General features: G+C 39.1%; 1 protein-coding gene and 2 long non-coding RNA genes across 6 annotated transcripts in view; 2 read left to right on the top strand and 1 right to left on the bottom strand.

Annotated features, from left to right (window-relative positions):
• GATB (glutamyl-tRNA amidotransferase subunit B) overlaps nt 1-1,113 on the bottom strand; it is a 47,275-nt gene extending 46,162 nt beyond the window's left edge. For both annotated transcript variants that reach the window (XR_014584459.1, XM_083836380.1), the window contains exon 1: nt 883-1,113. Coding sequence is in view for 1 of the 2 variants with exons in the window: in XM_083836380.1 (XP_083692506.1) it covers nt 883-1,067 (185 nt within the window). In the remaining variant the exon portion in view is untranslated. The remainder of the gene's footprint in view (nt 1-882) is intronic.
• A 114-nt stretch (nt 1,114-1,227) lies between these two features.
• The window catches only part of LOC310899672, a 224,263-nt gene continuing 199,274 nt past the window's right edge, over nt 1,228-26,216 (top strand). For both annotated transcript variants that reach the window (XR_014584476.1, XR_014584477.1), the window contains exons 1-2: nt 1,228-1,366; nt 2,143-2,296. This is a non-coding gene — a long non-coding RNA (uncharacterized lncRNA). The remainder of the gene's footprint in view (nt 1,367-2,142; nt 2,297-26,216) is intronic.
• On the top strand, nt 4,460-25,881 carry LOC310899668. Of its 2 annotated transcripts, none has more exons than XR_014584468.1 (5): nt 4,460-4,659; nt 23,031-23,119; nt 23,207-23,243; nt 23,925-23,995; nt 25,010-25,881. It is a non-coding gene; the product is annotated as an uncharacterized lncRNA (long non-coding RNA). The 2 variants fall into 2 exon arrangements; XR_014584469.1 differs by having other exon boundaries at nt 4,462-4,659; nt 25,014-25,879.

Genomic DNA, 26,216 nt, shown 5'->3' with positions numbered 1-26,216 from the left:
ATCCCTACAAACACAAAATTAGAGATGCAGATACCACTTATATTGCTGCTATAGGAAGAAGTATTGTCCTAAAGGATTAAGGTTCAGATGTTTAAAGCATCCAATACATTTTTTCTTTACTGAAACATTTTCTTCGGTGTTTTCCTCTACTCGTAGAAAATACCTCATCTGGGGGGAAAAAGTGGTGTTTTTTTTTTTTCTTTCTTCCCAGGACAACTTATCTCACAGTTTCCTGTTTCTTTGGATATGTATCCCCATCGCATCATGACACCACTCCCTCAGCATGTTTGCTTACACTCAGATAAAATGATCCATACATCAAACAGTCCTGAAGTCCTACTCGCAATACTGCTGAGAAACCTTGAGTTTCTTCCTGTGTTTGCTCAAGGTTTACATTTATCTATGTCTCCAAATAATCAAACCAAAGCAGCATACTTCTGCTGGCAGCTACATAATTTCATCTAGGTGATCAGTCGCTCAGAGAAGCCTGAATTTTGACAGAGAACATGAAAGCTTGTATATGCCACAACTTTCAGTCGCAGCAGGAGGAAAGCGTTCAGTCCCAGGCAGCACTGTCAAAATTTCGCGTTTCTCCACCAGAAACGAGAGCTTCCTTGGGACCCGATGGAAACGTGCGCAGCGCTTGCTGCTTGAACCCCTACCACAGGAACGCCAGGCTATTTGCCTGTGTGCTAACCAGATCAGAGACAAACGTGTCTCTGTGACAGTCAGTGTGTTTTTAAGCTCGATCAGTACGTGCTGTCAGCTAGGAGGCGGCTGTAGCTGCCTCACAACCCTGACAGGAGGGTATTCAAACGGGCCGCCCTGAGGGCCCCGCCGCCCGCCACCCGAGCCCGGCCCCAAGCCGTCCCGGCACCGTACCCGCTCTTCCCCGCCGGCACCGCCCCACCTCCGGCGTTACGGGCGACGACCCGCGGGGGGCGGCAGGCGGGGACGGGGACGGCGACATGGACAAGGGCAGGGATGGGGACGGGGACGAGTCCCCCGAGGCCGCGCCGCCACGCCCGGCGCCAACCCCCACCGCAGCCCAGCGCCGCCGCCGCCATTTTGCCTCGCCAAAGGCTCTGAGGCTTCTCCGCAGTGCCCCCTGGGAAATGTAGTCCGCCGAGCGCAGTGGCTGCGCGGAGAGGTGGGCGGGGGGACTACAACTCCCGGCAGGCCCCGCGTCTCGGCTCCGCCTGAGGGGGCGGTAATGGCGGGCGGCGGCCTCGGCGAGGCGAGGCGCTGTGTGCTCCGTCAGCTCCCCAGGGTAGGGGTGCCGCGGAGGCCTCGCCACAGCACAGCTGAGGACCGGGAGCCCCACGCTGCGCACCCCTACCCTGACACACTGATTTAAAAAAAAAAAGTAAGAAAAAAAAATGATGCTTTATAGTTGATGTTTCCCAAATCATGGGCATCAAATGTCACCTGCGTTCGCCTAGCTTGTTTTCTGTCCCTAATACGATACCCTTCAGTTGCAATCCTGGACCTTAGCTGTGTATGTAGAGCAGTGAGGTCCAGTCCCTGGAGGGCCCGAGAATGTTATTGCTGTACAAATACATGGTAACAAGGATCACTGCCCAGGGAATAGGCAAGCATCTTAGATGCTGTTTATGCAGCTACATCAAACAGACAATAGAATTAACAACCTTCTGTCCTAAACCACAGGCCTGTGGAACTTAAATGGGAATGTACATGAGCTGTTGCTTATGTCATCTTTGCTGTATGTCAGATACTGCTAATAGAAGCTAATCGGTCACAAATGTATGAGTAAGACTGATTCCTTCCAGCAGAGGACAGTGGTGCACATAAGCACTTGACAGTATCTTACTGCCTTTATGCCCTTTACTCAAATGTGAGATGATGAGGAGTTTAAAATAATGTGGAAGATAATTCATTCAGCTAAGAATGCTCAAAAACATTTGTCCCATAGTACCAATTCTCTAATATATTTGTATTTTAAATGAGTCAAATTATCAGCTCTTCTCTAAGAAGAATCAGTTGAGAGAAACCGTCAGCAGACACCGATCTACAGTTATTTACACCATCTAGTTTAGGGATATCAGTTTGTTGTTTTTCTTTCCTTGAAGAAAGTTCCTTCTGTTATACTCAAAGCGTGACCAAGACAAAATTCCTTTGCAGTAAAGAAGAACTGGCCACAGGTGGTCTTGGACACTTTGTGAAGAATGGAAGAACCCTGGTGTGTCCTGTTTCCTCCTCTCCTATCATGGAGTTCCCTGCATATGAGTTACCCTAATATAACGCCTGTATAACAGTCTTTAAGCCAATGGAATGGGTAAGATTTCTTGATAATTTTGATATGAGGAAAACCCTGTGGTTTTTTCTACATAGCCCTACGCCTATGCAATGTAATGTGAAAACTATTTAATATTGAAACTTTAGTATATTATTGTTATTTCTATAACAGATTCATTCATTTACCAATTTTCTTCCATGAGCACTGCATTTAATTATTATTTGATACTTTGAAGGGATTGGCAGATTGTTTCAACCCAGCTATGAGGATGGGTTCTGAGTTTAACTCTAAAACGTTTTTACTGATGTACTACTGGTAAGTTTGGGATTATTTTACTTTCTTTTAAGCCTGTTATCCTGAAGTTTTCATAATAATCATATAATCATATTTTCATAATAATAATGTAGAAGTTTTCATAAATAATCACTAAGAAGTTAAAACCTTATGAATATTAGAATCATGTTACTTAAAGCCTTACTCTGCCTCGGTTGCACAGACTTCTGCCCTTTGTGCATATTATTTAAAAAGCAATAGAAAGTACAGATGGGTTGAAATGTCCTTTCTACATCCAAAACTATTCCCCTGGAACTTTTAGCTATATGGGTGTTGTCTTATGTAGAGAGGAAGATTGGAAAGTGTCATTGTTTATGTTTTAAATTGCCTCCATGCTATTTTAATACCCTTTCTAGAAAAAATCCCATTAAAAAACCCTCTTTCTTTGAGGCCTCATGCCAGTGACCAAGAAGATAATAAATGAAAGCTCACACATCCATATACAGGAAGCTGATCAATCACAGACAAGCGGGGAATAATTGCCTTTCCCAGCAGCTTACTCAGAGTTAGGAAAAGCTACAGATTTGTTCCTTATGTACCCTGCGCAGCAGCCTCTACTTTGCAGTGTGTTTATACATCATGCTGTGACTTGGAATAGGAAAATGTCTTCAGCACTGCATAAAGATTGGTATGATGATAGTTCAGTACTGACTATGTAGACTTCTGTCTTAGAGAGGGTATATCCAGAGGACACTTTGCTCTGACTCTGATTTTCTTACTACTTTAGGAATTTAACCAATGTCTGAGAGGAAAGTGTAATTTTTTAGAGGACAAAAGCCCAACAGCTTATTGTTTAAGCCATGAACATACAGTCTGTTCCACTTATTTGAAAGAAGATCCCTCTAAATTTCAGTTTATAAGGTCTGAACTCTAAATACTGCTTTCTTGCAAGCCACGTTTAGTATGCATGCTTAGTCTTTTTGGAGGTTGTAAGATATCCTTTTGGAATAGCAGGGAATGGGGTATTCAGTGTGGGGTGCTTGTTAGATACTTCACAGGCTGCCTGCAGGGTCGTATTTCAGCATATGAAATAAGGAACAAGCAGGAACCCCAGTTAGATTTTGAAGTAGAGGGTGTGCCTTTTTGCAGAGTAGAGCTGTAGCCTTATCAAATAAGCAGACGTTGTTTGACAGAGAACAGTGATGAAGAGAGTTGTTAAGTTTAGAAGCAAACTGTGGTAAGGGATGTTTTCAAACTTTTAGGCCCCTAATGTCACCTGCTTACCTTGAAACCCTTTCGTTTATTCTACAGGTATAAAAAGAGAAGTTTTCTTCTTTTTCTGCAACTTTTAACTAATAAGAGCAATGATTTTCCATTAGGACTATTGGTTCAGTTTGTCGGTCTACCAATAGTGAGAAATGATAATTAAAACAAAACAACACCACCTCCCCTTGTAGGTGAGAAAAGGGTATTTCTCTTGAACTCAGGAGACAGTATTAAAGCAGCTAATACAGTTTGCTTATATAATCTGCTGAACATGTACACGTATGCATGCATTACATGATAGATAGGGTGATACACAGGGCCTTGTATCAAAGTATGTTAATGTAAAAATGGTATCAATTTTTATTGGCAAACAGGTAGTGCCATTGTATTTCATAAAAGCATTATTACTTGGAATTTTAGGGCCAGACATAGCTCGAATAAAAATCACAAGAAAAATTTACACATTTCTGTTAAACAATAATGGAAGTTGAAAGTAACATGCAGATACTAACAGTTATGTAGAAGGTGAATTCATCATTCCTCAGAGACTACATGGCAGGATAGAACCTGTATCTTTGGTTCAGTGATGAGAACCTCTTATACTATGGCTCTCCTGAACTGATTTTCACATTGTTTGTCTTGCCTGGCAGTGCTGCAGCGAGCAAGTGGCTGCACCTGTGGTTTGAATCAGGTGTTGGCATTCTGGTAACGAGTGCTTTGGTACACTGTGTGCGCTGTTTGGTTCAGGGCACTGAATTGGAAGCAGAGTGGCTACTGGGCTTAGTGTGCTTGGGGAGGCTTGCAATCCATTCTCCAAAGGCAGCATTTGTTTGAGAGGCTTCAATGTTACTGATCATCTTATGGTGAGTACTACTGCAAATCCTGCTGTCTAATCAAATTGTTTTTGCAATGTGAAATTCAGTTATTGGAGGTGTAACAGATTTTTTTTCCCCAGTATATTTTTACTGCATTGGTGTTGATTCTTGACAAAGATTTTAAAGCTTCGTTATGAGCCTATGGTACTTTTGGAATGATTTCCAGCATTCAGGATTTCATTTTGTTTAGGTGGAAATTTGTATAATTTACTTCAAAGGCGATCACTCTTTTTGGTTTGGACACATTATAAAATACAATGTTTTGTAAGTGTTTTATGTTGTAATATAGTAGTTATATTAAGCCTATATTTAGATACAATTTAGTCTATAGGGAACATGTTTTGTTGCTGGTAGTGCTTTGTTGTTGTGTTTTGTTTGTTTTCTTTTAATAGTATGTTTTTCAAGTAATGGGAACTATATTTGGAAACAACAGAGTCTAGGCTAAAGAGTCCAAATTAAAGAAAAGTTCATAAAGTTATCACGTGGCTCTCATGTATATATTGCCTGATGGAGCACACAGAAGAAAATGATAATATTTCAGTTGATCTTCAGCTGACTTGTATGTTCTTTAATTGTATTGGCACCGATGTGAAACTCCCTTAAAAATGTCTTCTGAGGCTGTGTTTTCACTTTGGCCTTGTTCTTTACTGCATGCGTTCTTTCTACTTCATTTAGAAGCGAGACTAACTTATCCGTGTGTTTAAGTGCTTTTTTTTGGCATAGCATTTTTTGTATATTCTTTTTCCCCCGTGTGCATTTTCCAATGAAATTTCAAGGAACTGTTATGCCTGAGGCCTGTTACTTCCTAAATTAAGAGCAACAACTCTTGTTTCAGACTATCTGTGACTTTATATGTAAGGTCAGAGAGATAATATTTCAGTAGCGTATGGTTTCACATAACCAGTGCTAGATCAAGAACTTTCTCCCTTAACCCCAGGATAAGGGAAGGAATTAAATACTGTTGTATAAAGCACAGGACTAAATCCTAATCTGCTGTTTCTGAAGGTAGCATGATGTAGCCGCTAGTCAGAAGTATTTAGTTTTAGACGAAGTATACCTTCCAAAATGCACTTGAGATATAGATTGGCTGCTCTGGTATCCTTTTAAATTATTTATGGCTTCAATTTCATGGACTCATTTATAACATTCCAGCTGACAGCCCCACCCCAGGAAAAAATAGACACAAAGATCTATGTTAAGTTTGCTAAAGAGCAAAAATTGCAGTTGAACAGTCAAATCAGGAATATGTATGTAAGTGTTTTCACTGACTGAGAGAAGGCATTAATAATCAACAAAACCTTCAATTACTAGTGACTTTTTCTATCATGAAAAAAAGTGAAGGAACTGTTTGAAAGAGTTGTCAAGCAACATAATGCTTGCAGTAAGCCAATTATAATAATGACATTAGTCTAAAATTAATTTTTTAATCAAAACCAGTTTAAAGGTAGTCTCAATTGTTGAATCCTGTTAAGGCTCTGTTTTCAGAGAGGGGTTTTCTTTAAAATGTGGGATTATTTATAAGTTGAATATATTTTAGAAGAAAATGATATTCTACAGCCTTAGCACAGTGCTTTGAGTGACTGCCTTTGGTGTTGTTAGTGGTAAGAACTGCTTTTATTGTCTGAAGCAATAAGGATGTGAATTAAAACTGTTCTCCAGATAGGACTTTGATTAATGTCTTCTATGCTTTTAGTGCAGTACTGTACATGAAGGGGAAAGAGCGAAAATATTGCAGGTAGATACTCAAAAGCTTTGAATAAAGTTCCACATCCTCACGTGAGGCAGCCCTTGGCTCACATTGTTTTCATGCAATAACACAGACAACGGTTTTGCTTGTTTAGAGTTGATTTTTAAGGAGTGGTTTATTCACTTATTTTCAAGACTTTCTATATTTCTATACGTTGCCTTTGACTGTTTACGCCTATGTGTTGTCACGCATCACCCAAGTGGGCTCAAAGAACCCAGGCTGAAAGCCCTCATCCTGCAAGACATAATGTCTTTACACTTTGACGTAAATAAATTTTTACTTCTATAGTTGCGTTGCTGTCCTGAGTTCCACACAAAGCCTGTAGCATTTGAAACAATCACATTTATCTTCTGCTTTCTTGGTAAGTGACAAGAATGTTGACTATTTTTCATTATTATTTTCTCCATCTATATTGTATTTTGGCCATACCTTTGTGCTTGGTAACTTTTCTGATACTGAATTAAAAAAATGTAAGCGTTTCTTCCTCTCGTGAGTGAAAAGCGAATGCCAGTGCCCTTCCTTGAAATTATTCATCCATTTCACTATTTGAATAATATTTATTCCTGTACAAACTTCCAGTGTTCCATAGTGAAGTGATGAGTGAAATATAGAAGAAATGAAGTACCACTGCGTAGCAGATTAAGTGGAGAGACACCCCCCCTTTTTTTTTTTCATCTTCTTTTCCCAAGACTCAAAGGCTGATTGCTTATTAATCCTGGTCATGATTTCTTCATGGACCTGGTACAGATAGTCTTATTCACAGGCATTAATTGAGAGCTTGTAATCAGTGTCACATTGTGACGACATGGAGAAATGAGTCTCTTTGGGTACAAAAGAGGGCAGAACACACAGAAGCAGCTCAAACTTGCTTCCCGTTCTGTTACTTATATATCTAGTGTCCTAACAGAAAGGACTGCTACCAAAGTTGAATCAAATACTTAATCCTGTGTTGTTTGTTCTGTCCCTGGGGGCACCGTCAGTTCCTGCTGACTGGTTTGAACTGCTGCCCACCAGTATCAGATCTATTTCACACAGACTGCGGACTGATCAAAAGATGGGGATAATATTCTACCAGAATCTTTTTTTAATATCATTTTGAACTATGGACCTGGCTGCCAATGGGATACTTTGGCCCACAATGAATACTCCTGAGATGGTGTTTTATACAGATTGTGTTAAAGTGGGCCTGTCTTTCAGTTTATTCTTTAGAACAATTATGAATAATTGTTCAGTCTTGTATCCAACAGCTGTATTAAAGCAATATATCTGTATAAAATATATGGATAATAGAATGCTTCTTTTACTGTTGTTTTAAAGGTATGGTTCTCATCTTCCCCCCCAGTCATCTCAGATTTGCCCTTAAACTTCCAATTACAGAAGTGAAATTCTCTCCGTAGAAACTTTTATTAACCTATCAGTCAGTAACTGCTGTGGGACTGAGGTGCTTTAGCTTCAGAAACTGATTAGTAAATTGCAGTCTGAAGCCAGAATGTAAGAGATGCTGTGTGCTTTGCACATATTGCAGCAATGGCTCATTAAGCTTTAATAAATTGGATAATCTTTGAAGTTTGTATTTCCTCCTTGCCTTGTCCAGTATAGTGGTGTGTGCGAGGAATTCAGTACAAACCAGCAGCAGCACAGTATAGTCTGTGTCAGAAGGCTGCTTCCATAGACCTTCTTAAAACAGAACTCTAAGGGAATTCAGCAAGAGTTTGCAATGAGTAAAGTGTTTGGGATTGATCCCAAAACTTTTGTGAAAGCAAACCCGAAAGAGTTAGCATGTGTTAGACAATTGAGATAATGTCTTTGCCTAAGGTACTTTAGAGACCAGCCTTTCTAGCTTTGCCATATGCCCTTCTTCTCAAAGTATCGGCATTTATAGGATGGTAGGGCTTTCTGTCTATAAAGTAGTCTGAAATAGTATTTCCTTTTTTCCTCCTTCCAGTGCTCACAGTAGTGGCCTTAGCAGCTCTAATAGCCTGTGCATGCATTGCTGGGTTTTGTTCTAACGATACCTTTGATCTCTTCTTTTTCTGCTACTGTACACATTAAAGCAACGCAAGTGATTCCATCAGGGCAGTATCACGGTGAGGAGAAGTGATATTCCGTGTCACTAGACAATTCATGTGTTGTGTTGAATGTACAGAAGGAGGCCAGGAGTGCAGTGGTAACCATGTATTGGAAGGCTATGTGATATATCTGGCCTCAACGGCACACTTTGGATTGCTGCTTGCTATGTTACTGAGGTGGAAATTTAGTGAGACACTAGTTTGAATATACAACTGACATTTCCATGGATGAAAGAAATGCACATATGTATCAAGAGATTTTCTTTTTCCACTTATGATCTTCTGTCTCACGGTACTAGACGGGAAGCATCTAATTTGGGGAGCATTTTATTACCACTATATGAGTCACGCAAAATTTACTGTTTCTTCTAGGTCCCAAGACTGAGAGATTTAACCTCTTCTTGGAATCTGCTTTCCCAAAGCATGTCTCTTGTCTTCTTAAAATGTTCTGAAATGCCCAATTAAGCATTAACTGGAGAAAAAAATGTTTTAATTTGTCCATTTGTTCATGTGTTGTTTTTTTTGGTGGCAATCTTTAGTGATTGCCAGCCACAAAGGACAGGAGCAGCACAACAAGATGTGCTCTGAGATATGGACATATTATTTAGGTACATAGTGTTAGATAATGCAAAGTAGCTTATTCCCTCGATGTATAGGGGGTAATCTACCTTCCATGGTAGTTACCATGTGAATTCTAATGTCTTGTAATTACAGCCTTGCTTCCCTAGTTTGTGATCATATGTACATATGTGATCATATTTCTTTCTCAATCACTGAATGTCTCCAAGTTTTAATAGTTGCTTGCTTCCTTTGTATAAAATAGAAAATGGATTTTTAATTTAAACAAAGCCGAATGTTTTGTTTAGTCAGGAAGATTTTACTCTGATTTGAGAAGGAAGAAGGAGAAAACTTTCTTGGAAAAATACAGGCAGTCTGTCTGCTAACTTCTTCTGGACTGAACACAAAATGAATTTTTGTCTCTTTGGACCAAAATGTGCTCGAGAGATTTGAAAATGCATGGTAGTAGCATAGTAAGTAAACAGAACATTGCAAATGTATCTTCAAAGGCCAAGGAATAGCTTAAATACTATTTGAAATTGTGGTTGATAGAAAAGATTTCCAGTTGGATCTTGTATAGAGTAATTACTTTTGACAAGTTAATTTTGCAAGTGTCCAATTAAGCTATTCATTCATAGCTTTTCTTCATAAAGAGGCTGTATTCACTTAGATGTGAATTTCTACTGTGCGCCCAAGAACTGATCCAAGTCCACGCAGTATGAATTCATTTAAAGGGCAGCTCTTCATTTTGAGAGTTTGAAAACCCAACTCCGGATCACAAGACTGGCTTAAATTTTTTTTTTGTGGGTTTGTTTTTAGTAGTAGTAAGTGCTAATTTCTTAATTAGTTGGCTTCTATTCAGTCTCTTTAAAGCCATTGAGATTCATATTCTCAGTCTTTCTTTAAATTCACTTTAATTAACAATATGAAATCAAATTTTAGGGGTCTGCTTTCTCAAAAAGCCCGCAAACTCCCAAAGCTGTGACTTTAAATGGAATGCCGAATACCAAAATGTGTGTTAGAATTAGAAAAGACAGAACTACTAACTTTGTAGAAATGTTAAAGTAAATAATTATGGAGTGTCCTATCTTTGAGACTGCAGGACGGCACTTGGTATTTTCAGTTGATAATGGAAACTGTTGATTCACTGCTATTGATAGAAGTGGAAATAAACCAAGGCAAGAGCATACTGTGATTATTCAAAAGGTTCAAGGCTACCTGTAACCTGCCACAATCAATCAGGTGGTTGGTTTTTAGGAGTGAACTAATTATATGCATTAAAGATAGACTTTGGCCTCTAGAAGCTTTAAAAAAAATAAATATAAATTAAGTATCCAGTGCTTATCCTCTGAGTGAGCAGTGCAGGATTAGGGAACTGCCATGCAATTAATCAAGCTAGTGATTATACCAGGCTGAAAACTCAGGGGACCAAATTTATTAGGCCCCAGGCAGGTAATTTGCATGATCTGCCCTGGTATTAGTGAGGTGAATTCAACAAGATGTATGATAGTGCTGGTAGTTAGTGTTTCACCTTAGTCGTCTGTCCTGTTTTTTCGCTTGCACAGAAAGGTCTCTATTGATAATGGACTAGGTCAAAGCATAACTGAACCTTTATGGTTCCTGGCTGCTGACACAGAAGTTTGTTGGTTGCTGTTCTAAATCCCTGTGAGGGGGAGAGAAGCATGTTCAGAACAGACATGGCAGAAAACCTGGACTAACATTTCTGGACTTTTTTGTTTTTTATTTCTTGCATTACTACCTTCAGAGAGACACTGAATGCCACCCTCTCACCCCCCACTTAAGTGTATGAGCATGCTCACAGACTAGGTACCTACATGGCTGTTTACAGTCGAGACTTAAGTACTGGAATTCTCTAAATTCCTTTGTCTGTTTTGAAACTTAAGCTATAAATGGATCTTGGACAACAGGTTTCACACAGGGATCGAGATGTCAGGCTGTATCATCCCCCACACATAGTTTGGATTAATTTCATATCTGTTCTGCAACTCTCACGTTGACACCTGTTTGAACACAGAAAAGCCTGGCTTTCCCTGCATCGTATGAAGTCACTCAAGTGAGGGAAGGGGGCAGGCCAGGCCAGAAGAGTGCATGTTGGGAAAGACAACTGGAAGTTTTGAATGTGTATTTGATTTCTAGGAGTGGCAGGGGAGTCCAGTGGCTTTATCACCAGTTTTGTCAGTGCCACCAAGGAAGTGTGTAAGCAGCAGAGATTGTATTTCCCCAACTCTGTTAGCTCGCCTTTCTCAGAAGCTCTGCAGTCTGGAGGAGACCCTCCATTATAACTTACTGAGTGGCTAAGGAGGCCACAAAAACCTCTCTAATGTAAAGCTTTTCTTGAGTTTATGTGTATCCTACAGACTGCTATTTCAGCACCATTGACCTCAGCTTCCTAAACGTGGCTCGTCAGATGCGATTTATCTATCTAGTGATTGAATAAATAATAAAAAGAAAACTCAGTATTTGTATGCTGGGATGTTTCTCTGAGATTAATTTTATAAGAGAGCTGAAAATCACTTTATATATAGGCTTTAGTATCCAACTCTGGGAATTATGTAGAGGATGATAGTAATATAAATCTCCCATCCAGATTTTACAGCATTGTTTCTACATATTTTTTTTTCCAGCACAGTTACAGTAGGTCTGGGTTCAAGTTCATATTGTTCCCTCTTGCATCATGGCTTGCTTCTATATATGAGAAAATAACTATAGAAGCTCAGTGTTCCAGGGTATGCCTCTGACCCCTGTTTTGGTGCAGATAATGTGATAACTCCTGACTCTTCATACAAACAAATACCAGTTTGGGTACAATTATCCTTAGCTGAAGCAAGAAAGCTTCCCTAAACTCTATTCTGAGGACAGGAAAAACAGCAACAAACTCCTTGTGGTCTGAATTTCAGTAACAATAGCATTCAGGATGCAGAATAAATGTATCTGGGGGGAGAGGTGCTTCAAACAAACATTAGACCTTGAGGATTTTCCAGGTAGAAAAACACATTCAGACTGACACAGCCTTCTTAAGACTGCACTAAGTTGGTGTGGGAGCTGAAGAGGTGGTGAAGTTTTTGACTAAGCATTATTAAAATAAAGCTCAGTTTTAAAATAAAAAGTAATTTTTAAAAAAGCTCAATATTAAAATAAAGCATTTGGTGTCCAACAGGTGTTGGCAATGAATGACTTCAGAAAATCTGGTTAAGTTCAACTTAAGCTACATCAAAATGTAATTTAAAACCAACCTGATGTTCTTTTAAGTTATATTAAAAGTCAAACTGATTCTCAACAGCCGTATATGTCAGCAAAGTACTGGAGTGGCTGCATTTTCTTCCTGTAATTGGTGGTAGCAAAGAGAATTGTGGTGTGGATTTGGCACTGCACTTATTGCCAATGTAACAACTCAGCTGTGTATCGCATGCTGGCAATTGTGTGTTTGGATTTCTAGATTCAAGCTCTGAAGCTTTCGGTTTCAGTGTTTATTCAAATATTTCTTAAATATGTCATTAGTCGTTAATATACTCAGAGTGCTTAATATCTTATATCACTGCGCTAGTATTTCACTAATTAATCTTCATTTCATTAGTTATATGCATTAGTGTAGGCAAGCACTCCAGGCTGGATTCATTGTCCATGTAATATGTGGTACAATGATTTAAATACAGGAAAAACTGCTCTCTAGGGTATTTAAATGAGGCAGGAGCATAATTTACATATTAGGACAAATCAGGACTAGCCGAACAATGGATGGTAACTAATTCATCTAGGCTGTAATGGAGGTAAAGGGCAAATGTAGTCACAGAGGAATGTGGTTTATTGAAATGTGTGTATACGTGGGCCTTTAAGAAAATTCCTTAGAATATCGTAAGTAAATGTTCTACCTGTTCTTCCCCTATTCCATAAGAGGGAAGCAAATGGCCTCTAAGTCTGACCCAGTCTAAGTATAGTCACCAAATGGTCTAAACTAAGGGCAGACAACTTTGACTTTATCTACTGTCTCGTCTGCCCCATACCAGAAGTAAACACCACCTCTCGTGCAGCAGAGAATGAGGCAGGTGTCTGTGCTTTGGTGTATTAGCACAAGCCACAGAAGAATCTAAATGTGTTCAGATGTGCTGGACTGTGAGAAGAGCTGGCTGAGGCACCGTCATGGTTTTGCTTTTCTGCCTGGGCTTCTGCGTAGGCTGCTTGTAACTTATTCCAGCAGTGGAACAAGCTATTCACTTGCTCTTTGCCTTGGCATAGCTGTGTGAAACTAATGGCACGCTCATCCTTTGAATTTGATGAGACTGAGATGTAAATTACTATTCCTTATGCATATGTTGTCAAACTCTGTCCTTCACAAGAATAGATGAAGTTCCAGAGGCTGATAGCTGTGTCTGTGCCACATTGTGGAATTTCTCAGTGGCACAAATAGTCCTATAAGATTTCACGTTAATGAGGACTGATCACTCAACAGGACATACAAATCTTAAAACATTAAACAAAGCAGTAAAAGCCTATTGCAAGATTATTTTTTTCCTAAATAACATAAGTACTAATCTAACTATAATATTGATTAATTTATGGTGTTAGTCCTGTATAGTTGCATCAAATTTCATTACATTCATAACTACTGGAGCCTGTAGCCATCCTGGTGGATGTTGGTTCTTCTTGGAAAATAAATAACGTAATGAAGCTAAGAGGTTAAACAATACAGTGGTACAATACCTATTTTTATACAGATGAAAAGAACCAGAGACCAGCGTGCAATGCTTCCAATAATCCTATTCTTTATTACTAATGTACTTGCCCCATTTGCTCTGTGCTTATTAATGTTACTGTGTTACCCATTAATAATGCTTTTCATTAGTTCCCTTTTATTACTTTCTCCTTCCACAAATAAATATTGTAATTGTTGCTAAATCATGTGTAAGGGATGAAGATAGTTAAACGTTTCTGAAAAGACAGGTTATTTTAGCATACTGTGATTATTTGACAAGTGAACACAGAGACATATTATAAGCAGGCAGATATTACGGTGTTGTTGCATTGTCATTTTTGAACTTAATTTCCTTCATTTTGGTTCCTAAGCATAATTAGTATGTGCATGTATGTGGCAGGTGCAAGAAGATATATATGTCTGTCTAGAATTCACATAGCTTTTAAAAATTTTTGGAAGAGAGAAGGGAAGCACAATAAGCTGTACAGCTTTGATGTATTGCTTCTCAGCTGCAGTAATGCTTAGCTTTGATTTAACAAGAAAATTCTCAAGAATATACCAACTCTCAGGAAATTGTACAGAGGATCACACTCCCTAAATTACTACTTTGGAATACTTTACTTTAAAATACTTTATTCGTAGAAGTTCACGTATTTTCTTCTTCTCTTTAACCAACAGAAGTTTTCCTGTCATTTTTCTGTCCTCAGACCTGCTTACAACAACTTTTAGTAAGTGAATGACTGCTTGGGCTATCCTAGGCCAGAAAGCAGAGACAGACTAGAATGGGTTAGATACTACAAAACAGTTTGAAAAGAAAGAGGGTATGCAAAGAATCAGGAAAAGAAAGAGGGTGTATGCAAAGAATCAGGAATTATTCTTGGATCACAAGAAGTTCCCTGTGCCAGTGTTTAGAAACAGGATGAACTACACTGATGTCATTCCTGACAGGTGTCTAGCCTCAAGGACCTTCACTGCCTTTACTAATGGAAAACTTCTATTACCTAACATGAGTCTCTTTTTTTGCTGTGACTGAGACTAAAAAGAGATTTTTAAAGCCAAATAGTCCTTTTTGTCTTTCCTATTATCTGATATTTTTTTAGATCTCTGATCATTGTTCTTCCCTGAACTGCCTCCAAGTGGTCTGTTTTTGCTGAAATGTGGTGCCCAGATGTGAATGCATAGCTTAGCTGATGCCTTACCTGTGCTGGGTAGTCATGCCACTTTTGTCTTTCAGCTTGTATTTGTTTATGCATACAAATGGTACATCTGCTTTTCTTTTTGTGTGGTACTAAAACAAGGAAACAAAAACTATTTAATTCATGTTTGTGATCCCGTGGAACCAGCAGAACTGATACTAGGCACGCTGTTCCCCATTGTGTGCTTGACTAGTTAATTACTCCTGTCAGAGCCTATGAGCTTGTGATTCTAACGCTTTCCAGTTACTAGTAGAAGTTACGTAGTTTTTCTTAAACAGATTAATTGTTCTGCTTGAGAGAAAAAAGTTTAGTTCCTTCCCTGCAAGATAAAGTGATTGCAATACAGAAAACTTTTTTAATGACGGTAATTGAAAAAATGAGGTGGTGAGTCAGTCTTCTCCAGGGGATTTTTTGGAATGTAATGCCATTGTAGCCCATCTGACTTATCAGTTGCACATCATGATTTTTTTCAGTAGGGTTTTTTCTTTTTACCTTCACTGAATGAGTTGGAAGAGGAGACTTGTTTTGAAAATGTACTTTTGCAAATGTACAATGGTGTTGCAGTCAAAGGTGATGATCACCTCTGGAGCAATGGCTTATCCTGTCAGTTCTAAAATTCTGTTACAACTTCAGAAATGTATAGGATTCAGGGATTTTTTTAAAGCTAACTTTTCTGCCATTTAATTTTCATAATGATCCCTTATAGCACTGAAATCAGAATGTACATTTGAACATTAGAATATGCGTGTTTGTAAAAAGCTGGTTTTAAGGAGAATCAGTCCTTTGCATGGAAAACAACAAAAAGATGGAAATGACCAGGGAAGGGTACTTTCATGGACTGGAGTATGTGCAGAAAAGCAAGCTCTGTCCATGTGGCTTGGGCAACTGAACTGCGTATGATAAGTAGGCTATCAGACGAGCCCAGTCCGAAGTTCCTGTGATATCTTTATAGCACAGTCTAGTAATCATGGCTGACTAGATGGAAAGAAAATGACTTCCTACCTGGTCATAACATGGACTTCGTTCCGAGCATCAACTTTAGCAAGAGAAAGAAGAGCAAGTCTTCAATCCCTTTAAATAGGCAAATAAAATAATAAGAATTAAGGAGGAAGGTCTGAAGTTGTGCCAGTTGTCACAGGAGTGTGGGAACTGATGAGAACTTAAAAGGCTTTCTCCTTTCTAATTAACTTAGGCATTTCCATCAGCATCCCTGGTCTCTAAAAAGCTGTTATTTCAAGGCCTCCACAGGGACCAAGATGTGTGACATTCTTCACCACACAGATGATATGCAAAGAGGAGACGGTGATGCGAGATCCTGAGACTATGATGTGGGTTAATAATATTTACTGCTATTTTTGTGATCCTGTGGATTTCGTGAAAAAGAACTATAGCTGTTGTGAAATTTTGGTGACTAATTTGCTTATATTGTCTTGTAATTGCAACAATAAAGATTGAGGTGAGATGCAGTAAACTGCCCTAGTGATGATTTTTAAAGCACCATCTGTGGCCTGATACTTCTGGGTCTGTAAGAGTGGTATTGTTCGGAAATCTGTGTGGCATACAGGTGGTTCATTCTGCTTGTGCCTGCTAATCAGCAGTAGCCTATGTTGGTGGGGGATTCCTCCACAACGAAAGACGATGATACTTGTCATTGTTTTTGGAGCAGAAGTGCTTCCCACAGGCTATAACATAGTGTTTTATTTTGATTGTCAATTTCCCACAAGACTGCATTTCCTGAAAAGGGTGAACAATTAACCAAATGCTCATTATTGGGCTTCATGTATTTGAACACAATCTGATATAATTGATTCAATTCTGCTATGTAGCATGCAATGATGTTATTTTAGGTGCACTGTACAGGGGAAATAGTGGAAAGAAGAACTCCCTTACATCATGTCCTTATTTTGTGACCTTTGATCATGACCAATCTGTGTTCTACAACTAAAAACAAAACAAAAAACCCTTAATCCTGTAAGAATACATCCAGGATTCCCTGAAGGCATCACTCAAAGTTGACGTAAGGGAATCCACATTTAGTTTGTATACCTTTCACCACTCAGCTCCTTCAGTTAGCTTTAATTCATTCACTGGGCCACAATAGGCAAAAAGTAATTGCCTGTTCTTTGCCAGTTTTACAAGCAGGACGTTACAGGGTGGTAGCAGAATAAAAGGAAAAAAAAATACTACTTTACTCCAGAAGATTTGAAAGAAATCTCTACCTTTTACAATTATTTTTAAAGGGGACGGTAGAGTTTTGCAGTCAGTATTTGTTCGTGTTGTGATGGTGAGAAATACCACCAAGAAGCATATGCTATGCCATCAACTGAACCTCCCAGGACCTTAAATTAGCAGGTGCCCTTGTAGGAAACCTGCCACTAGGAAGGCAGATAAAATCTCAGAGGGAAAGTAAACTTTTAATGCTGTAAATTTTACTTCATTGCTGTGCAGTGGCTGTACTTCCTTGCCAGTCAAGCTGGTATCCCATTGTACAGTTGTCCATGTGAAAAGAATGTGCTCAAGTGCCAGGCTGAGCAGGAGAATTGAGATATGGGCACTCTGTGGCCCAGTCAGAGCTTGCACACAGTGTGTGTTAGTGTGGTACGTGGCTATACCGTTCCTGGTCATCCCAGATCTCACTGACTTGTGGCTTTGGCGTTTGGCATGGCTTTTGTTTGGAAGAGCAATACTTTCTTCTATTGATTTCGCACCTGTCACTAGTGTGCACTTACTAATTTGTAGTATCAGTAACATAAATGTATTATTATCAAATATTAATGGATGGAATTTGACTGAATTAAACAAAGGATGAATATTGATGGGAGCTTTAAAGACATTTCTTCCAGTTTTGACTGTTTTGTTATTTACAAAGAACACGTACACACAGAAAGCTAACACGGTATTTGCCCAGAGCCTGTTAATGACTTATTGGACATTGTACTTGTAAGGTACTTCCATTAACACTAGTTACAATTCATGTTTTATAGTGCTGGTCAGTTAGAACTTGGTTACTGAATGAAGCAGTTCAGTGATGAATGATTACTAAGCAGAGCACATCTGAATTCAAAAGAAGGTCTAGAGATGGAGTGTACCTTCATGTTTGTAGAAGTTTTGCTTTGTCACTTCTTTCCTTCTGCTCTCAGCAGGTAGGAACAATGCTTAGGTAAAAGTTTGTGTGATAGTTATTAGCTAAATGCTAATGCTGCTTAGAAAAGTTTCCTCTAAATATCATTCTGCAGGTTTGAAGGAATCTTTTTTTCTTGGCCTGATATATGCCTCAAGGGCATGGGATAAATATGGGATAAATATATGTTGGGTCCAGATAGAAACATAAATGGAGACCTATAAAAGGACAGATTTTAGTAGAAGGTACTTGTTCACCTATGTAATTCCAGCCCCATTGTACTATTTGCAGTGCCTTTCCTTCAGCTGCAAAAGCTAACTACGTGTATCATTTACTAGAATAGTATTTCCACTTCCCCTTCCTTTCTACCCTCAAGTTACATACTTTCACTTGTTTGTCCTAAAGCTTGATTCATTAGTTACTGAAATCAGTGTGCTGTTAAAAAGGTTGGATGCTGCTGAAGACTAACAAAAACTGGTTAAAAATTAGGAATTTGAAAAAAAAAGCAGGGTGAAATGTCTTACTGGAATCTTTATTGCAGATAACCTCAGTTCACTGTGGAATAGAAACTATGGAAAATGCATTAAATCCCATAATGGTAAGCAGTCAGTGTTGAAGATTCTGTATCACATAATTATTTGTCTTTAATCTTAAGAAATGTTTTAGCTTGTTTCAAGCGGTTTTGCTTCATTTCATGTCTTTTGCTATAGGCTTGAACCAAAATCATTTAAAGTAAATGAGAAGATAATATTTCACCTTTACATCAATAGGCTTTGGATCTGATACTATGACTCATGGAAGCTCTGTGGAGTTCTTATTATTGCGCTTGACTGATAATACAATGGCTATTCAACTAGCCAGGAATTTAAATAGATTTTGAAAAAAACGAAACTTTTCTCATTTGGCACGCAATAGAAAACAAGTTTGGATTTTTTTTAATGTTTTGCCTTTCTTTATAAAAATGTTCTTTGGGTGTGATTTGTAACGTTGCTGATAATGCAGATATACTATTGGGCAACACCCAGCTTCAGATCTGTCTGTATTTAATGTCAAGTTTAGTTTGGCAAGCTTTAGCTCACGTGCACGAGCATTTTTAGCAGTCTGTAGTTCCTGTAGAATAAAAACAAGTGCAGGAAGGAGAAGCAGAAGACTTACAAATATTCATGTATAAATGTCCTCTTTTCAGACTGATACTGGTATGCTCAGGAAAGGCTGCCTTTGCTGTGTGCATACACTCCTTCTTAGAGATGCTTTTATAGAGCTTGGTTCCTGTGCCTCTGTGTTCTGATGTTCCACACGTTCATAAGCACAAAATAAATTATTTTATTGAAGGAGTGTCACTCGCCATCAGATCAGGATTCAAGACTATTTTTATACACAGAGGGCATGTGAATGAAGTCCCAGCTGTGGCAACACTCCTGTTATGGCAAGAATTTGTTGTTGTTGTCTACAGCAGCAGGGTGTGTTACTTTCTTCAACTGCTGTTTTCTTTGTTCTCATTTTCTCTTGTATTATCGGTGACAAAAGCTAGTGAGATATGCGACCAGCAGTCTGCTCTCTGGCTCAGGTGGTATTTTTTTTGGTGGGAGAAGTGATGGGGGTGGTGGGTGGGGGTTGGGTTTTTGTTGTTGTTGTTCTTTTCCTTTTTAATAACTCATTAAATGTAGTGTTCAGTAGCTAGTCTGATAGATGGGATTTCAGACTTGCATTCTTCAGTCAATCCTTTTACTTCTAGGTTAGTGTTTGGAGCTCACATCAGCCATGTTAAAGCACTAGTATCGTCTTGTTCTTCAGTAGCCAATGTGAAATAAGTTACTGGTTGTAGAGTAGTTTGTAATGGATGCATTGGATCATTGACCACCACTGCAGCTGTCAGGCTGGCGTGCAGGATAAGCAGGAACAGAACGGACAGTGGAAGCTTCTCTGCTTTCTCCGTCTTAGAGGAGAGCTGATATAAACGGTTTTAATGCAGTGTTCTGTCTATGCTTTAGCTCTGTGTATAAATGCAGCTTCCACAGTTTTTAATGTCTTCCCATCACAAGTTCAGTGACAATTGCACTGGAACTACTGCTTATGAAATGCACAAGGTTTATGGTCTGTAAGACTTCAAACTTGGGAAGAAACCCACAAAGCTTGAGGAAAATGGAAAACCTCCCCAGGTATGATACAATCCAAGGACTGCAGTGTGACCACCTCCACTGAGTGTCATGTAGTACTGCTCATACCCACTGCACACCCAGCATGGAATTACAATCCTGGCTTTTCTCATTCTATGCCACCGTATAATTTCTGCACAAAGCTCTTCCTTGGTGCTTTGGAGAATAAAGTAAATGCAGCTTTCTTCTTGCTGTAATGAGAGGGGAGTATTTCAACCTTACTTAGGACTTCTTGTTATGCAGACTAATGGTTTCATTTGACCAGATCCTCAGAAATAAGCAGAGGGTGGGTTTGGGACAGGTAGATTTTAAGATTTGTTTGTAGTAGTTCCTAGACCATTTTGAAATGGCCATGGGCAATACTAGTAAACCTGCAAACTTTTCACTGCACCAGCTGCCTTGAAGAACAAAGTTGCTTGTTCTGAATGCTGTATTAATTTGAGGGAAAGCACTGAACTTTGTTTCTTTGGTTGATGTAGAAAAGAAACCTGTTGTTCCAAAAGTTGCTTTGTTTTACTAGGAGGAGAGCTGGGGGGGAGAAAGAAGCTGAAGTTTCTGCCTCTGTTAGAATTTCATGACAGTATGTAAGCAGTTATATTTCTCCTGAGCTGTCAGTAGCTCAGTCTTCTACTTTGATTAGATCCCTGACTAAAAAAATTACCATAATCCACTGACAGGCTTGAAGAAAGCCATAATAAGACTGATAACAATGTGTCAGTTAAGAGGCTATTATATTTTACTGCCTTACTACAGCAGACTAAAAATCTATTCAAACTTACCATTGATATAACTGGAGCCTTAAAAAAAAAATAAAAATCTGCTGCCTACCCTAGTCTTAATAATTATGCCAATGGGAGAAAGCTAAAATATGCACCTGTTTACATGAGAGTTTAGATGTTGACAGTTTTACTGCAGGCATACAAAGCAGCTACAAATACAGGATTTTTTTTTTTTTCTTTTTTTTTTAAATGGCAAACTTATGGATCTGGGCTAGAAGCAAGCACAGGATGAAGATAGGACTTTGAAACGCTACAAAACGACAGCTCAGGCTTGCAAAGTCCTTTTTGTGGCATCTTCACAGAATGATACGTATCTAGAAAGGGAAACGTGATCTCTGCTTCATTCGCCAAACCTGTTACCTGTCATCACCTACACAAAGTTTTCGGGGTAAACCAGTGCAGGCCTTATGCTGATGGAGTTTATACTGTATTTTTTGTTAATTTCTTGGTACTTCAGTTGGAGATATTTTACTTGGTTGTTTAGATTCAGCAGGACAAAGTTTGGTGTTGACAAGAAGGTTGGTGGCATTGTCTGTCTGCACGTTGGGCACAGAGAGGGTAGCCCGAGGAATGTGTTGACCCTCTGGCATAAATTAGGCAGCTCTAAGACATAAATTTTCAATGTGCTTTTCATGTTGTCCTGTTGGAACCTTTGAAGTTGCAAATTGTGGTCATCACAGCTTGTTATATCATCTGCTACAACCACAAAGAATGTGGCTCTCTTATCTTTATATCCTTTCTAGCAATGCTTCGCCTTTTCATTGAGCTACAGAAGCGTGACTTCCCTGATTGCTCCTTACGAATCATGTTCTCTATGCCTCTGGCCGTCTTGGTGACTCTTCTCTGGATGTTTTCAGATTCTCCTTATCCACCTGAAACTGGGCACAGATTCCTAAAGCTTCACCAGCACCCATGTAGAAGGATAATAACTCCCCTTGATTTGCTGACCGTTCTTCTCCTAATACAGCTGAGTATATAGTTTGCCTTGCTCATTACAAGCAAACATTTGCTGCTCATGTTCAGATTGGTGTCTGCTATGTGTCACGTTCTTTTCAATGGGGTTGATACTTGCCCATCTGCATCCCAGTGTGTATTGGTGCATGGATTTATTCCATCCCAGGTGTAAATCTTTGCATTATTCTGGAATCTTACTGCTTTACTATTGTTGAGCAGTACAGTCCCCAGTATGAATTCCTGGCATATGGTGCTCGTTTCTGACTGCCAGCCATTGGACAGTCAATATTCTTTGAGCACAGCAGTGCAGCCTGCTTTCAGCCTGCCTAGCTGTTCTTTCAGCTTCCAAAAACCTTACTAGCATCTCCACAGGTTACACCCACTGTTCTCCCCTTTTCCATCTAGCTAGTCATTTGATCATAGAAGGCAATTTGGTTAAGCATGATTTACCCTTAATTCCAGTGCTGGCTTTTCCCGATTTACCTTCTTGTTTTTTGTGTTTTTGGACATGGATTCTAAAACAATGAGCTCTACAATTTACAGGGTTTCAGGTGAGAAGGTCCTCCTTATTCTCCTTACCTTTCTTTAAGACCAATGTAACCCACCTGTTTTCTAGGCATCAATGATCTGAACACCATAAATGTATGGTGATAAATATAAATGATGGTGGCGATTTTACTGTTGGATTGACTGAAACATTCAGCCCCTTGAGGGCTTTGGGCTCCGTTTGGTCTTGTGGGTTTGAAAATATCCAGCCTCTGTAAGTAGTGGTAACCTTTTGCTACTCCATTGCTGACCACACTTCTCACTGGTCTCGCTAGGAACTTTGCTGCAACCTCATCTTCAAACACACAGAGATCTGGGTGCAAAGTCCACCTGTGAAGACTAAGGGGAAAAAAAAGATACCTTTCGGATGTCTTTATTATCCATTACTCAGTTCTGTTGGGCTTGTAACGCAAAGTCCATGAAATTGCCTGCGAGATTTTAATTATCTGACAATTGATGTACTTGGTAATTTGGGAACCTTTAAAGAAGCTAAGTGTTTTCATTATTCTTGTCTTGTACCAGTATCTCTTCTATTCATCCATGTGACGAATTTCATCACTCATTTAGAGGAATTGAAAACAGTCTGTCAAAAAGATTGAAGTTGTTTGCAGGTTGGTACAACCTTTAAGTTGTTATGATGTCACTAACTATTAACATAAAAGAATTTTCCACAAGTATTTAACACAGTTTCTCAACAGGGTCTGGGAAAGGAGTGGACTTTGCAGCACTCTACAGGTGAGCATCTTAGAAGTTGAGGAGAAAAAGGTCACAGCGGTTGTCTGGTTTCATGTGGATGAAAAGATCTCAAGCTGCTTTTGGCATTTCCGTTCAACCTTGCAGTTTTTTAGAAGAAATGAGATAAGTGATGACTGATGGTAGTAAATTTAATAGTGAGGTCCTGTAGGGTAAGCATAGATTTATTTCTTTTAAATAGAGGAATCAATCCACCAAAAACTTTCTTGGCGTAAAGCCTAGGTAAGAGATCTCAGATGTAGGAAGCTGGCAAGTGACACTGGGGCTTTTCCCTTTGGTTTTCTTTACTAATCTGTTTAGAAAAGTTTACAAGCAGTGGGCATTGCCTATAGTCTCTTGGTTTGGCTTGGTGGGGCTCTTGTGTTTTCCGTGCGGTGATTACCAGATTCCCTGGTCAGCCAAGATTTAGCAGTCTGTTCGCTGAAGTCTGACTTTCTCTGTTTGACCACTGTCACTTCTTTCCTGACTCCATCAACTAGTAGCGTCTAACGTCTCATTAAGTGCAAGATGTTTGTCTCTTGTTTTGAAGGCTCTTTATTCTCTCACACTTACTACATCTCCTGCAATATTTTACTATTTATTCCTCCCTTCAGTTGCCGATCACTGTAACCCACTTAACCTTTTAATACTTCTTTTTCATACTATGATTTATATTATGAACAGGCCCTGGTCTGCAAACCATCTTCGTTCAAAGCCCTTCTAAAAAGTCTGTGACTACAGAAGTTTACCATTAGGTAAGCAGCTGTCTTATGCTGAGACCATTCTTCTTCATACTGCCCAATATCATCCCTTTATTTCCTTGTATTTTTCCTTTTCCTTTTTTTTTTTTTTTCTTCCTGTATATTATTTAAGTTGTCGTAGTGCTTTGTGGTGTAGTGGACCTTCATCTCTCCCGATGAAGGATGCTTTGTCTTGGTTCATACAGTGCATAACAGAATGGCTTGAGTTGTGCAGGCACCATGGTTTACACAAGCAGTGAGAGGGACAATATTTATGGCTATGGCTTTCTTTTGCATCCAAAAGATGCTTGTTTGCAAACCTCCTGAAGAACAGAGGCTGCAGAAGAGAAGTTAACTCTGATATTTTTTTGACTTGCATAGCATTCCAGCTGTAAAATCATGGGTATAGCAGAGAAAAATCACATGCATATAATTTGTGCTGCCTGGTCTCACTAGGAGCTTTGCTGCAACCTCATCTTCAAGCAAGTCAAATTGTTGGAAAGACTTAGTGCATGCTTTTGTAAAGTCATGCACTGAAGGAAACAATCGTGCAATTAATTTGCATCCCATCCCATTTTGGGCTTTCACTTGCAGGGCAACATTTTCACATCTCTGCTTCTGCATGAGCCGAAGTGCCAGAACCAACTAGACAAATTGATTGCTACCTGTCAGCAGGCATTAGCTGTTACATTTTGCAGATGCCAAGAGGAAGTACAAGCGTGTGTTGCAGCTGCAGATGGGCCACTTAGTGGAACCCCATGAAATGGAGCTCTTCTGGAAAGCATATTCCTCTAGTGTTGATTAGTCTGATGCTCTTCTTTAATCTCAGCACATTAGATAAATGTTTATCAGATGTTTCAGTTTCATGACCATGCACGATGACAGTGCAAACCTATTTGGTAGGTCCTTATTAGAATTTGAGTCAGTTCTTACTCCCCCATATGTTGTTCTTTAAAGGGAAGCATTTATGAATAGATGATAGATCTAAGTCTTATACTAGATAACTCTTTTTTTTTTTTTTTGGACTAGATAGATGGCTGGTGGAAAAAGCAGACGCTCCCTTTGAAAGAGTATGCTTTAATATTCTCCCGTCCCTCCTGTGTATGCTGCTTGCTGTTTCAGAGGATTCAGAGTCTAAAGCACTGATGGAATCTATGGCAATCATCCCCTGGACCATGGGCGCAATTGTAATTCAAATGAACTAATGGTAGTAATAAGATGACTGATATATTCTGTCTGTATATAATCCAGCAAACAATAGCTTGATATGTTTCCTATGTTTTGACCTTTCTCTGTGGAAATCGAATATTTCTCCTTTTTTTTTTTTGAAGCAGGATGCATTTTGTTATGGCTGTATATGAACAGTATTTCACATGTTGTATCAAAGCATAATATATGCATAACAAATGACAATGTTGTCATTACTATGCAATTAGCAGACTTCTTTCTGCTTTTGGGATTGCTTTTCTCCCTCTCTTCTTTCTCCATTCTCTTCCCATTTCCCCAGCCCCCAGGTGTTTTCCTTTGTACCTTTGAGTAGGTGTTAGTTTTTTTGTTTGTTTGTTTGTTTTTTGACTCTCACTGATTGCTTTTGGATCCAAGCACTGCAATAAACTTATTTTGGAGTATCTGAACTTAGCTCTGTCTTTTGCAGTCAATATAGAGTCTGTAGCCTTCAGTGCATGTATTCATGTATTGAAATGGAAATAAAATTCAAATGCGAATTTTGTTTTGGCTGGAATACACAATGTCATTATTACGTTCTAGTTTTAATACTTACTAACCTGTGATTTTTAGGGGCTGTGACAAGCTGTGTATTAGCTCCAAGGAGTATATACTACCATCATCATAACTTTTCTCTGCTTTAAGCTACTACTTTATTTTTCAGACTTTCTTGCACCATCTGTGATCTTGGAACAGCTTTTCTTTGAGCTTTACTCTATCACAAAGAGAAATCTGCCCACATCCTAGCATTCTTGACTCTGCAATTAACTAGGTCTTGGGAAAGCAGTGGAAATTTCTTTATCTGTCCCTAACCTCACCAAAGTCTAAGTCTAAACTGACTTGAGTCTTGCGTTGAATATTCCAGTGCAGTTAAAAAATAGATGGAAGGGAGGAAGAGGTCCTACAAGGAAAAAACGACCTTGAAGGAAAAAAAAGATGATTGTAGGTTTACAGATGAGGTTTTGCTGTTTGAGCAAGTCACAACCCAGGAGGAGCATATACATGGGCTATA

This window comes from Anser anser (assembly GCF_964211835.1).
Source record: "Anser anser genome assembly, chromosome: 4".
Lineage (NCBI taxonomy): Eukaryota > Metazoa > Chordata > Aves > Anseriformes > Anatidae > Anser > Anser anser.
This window is presented reverse-complemented; position numbering and strand designations above follow the sequence as displayed.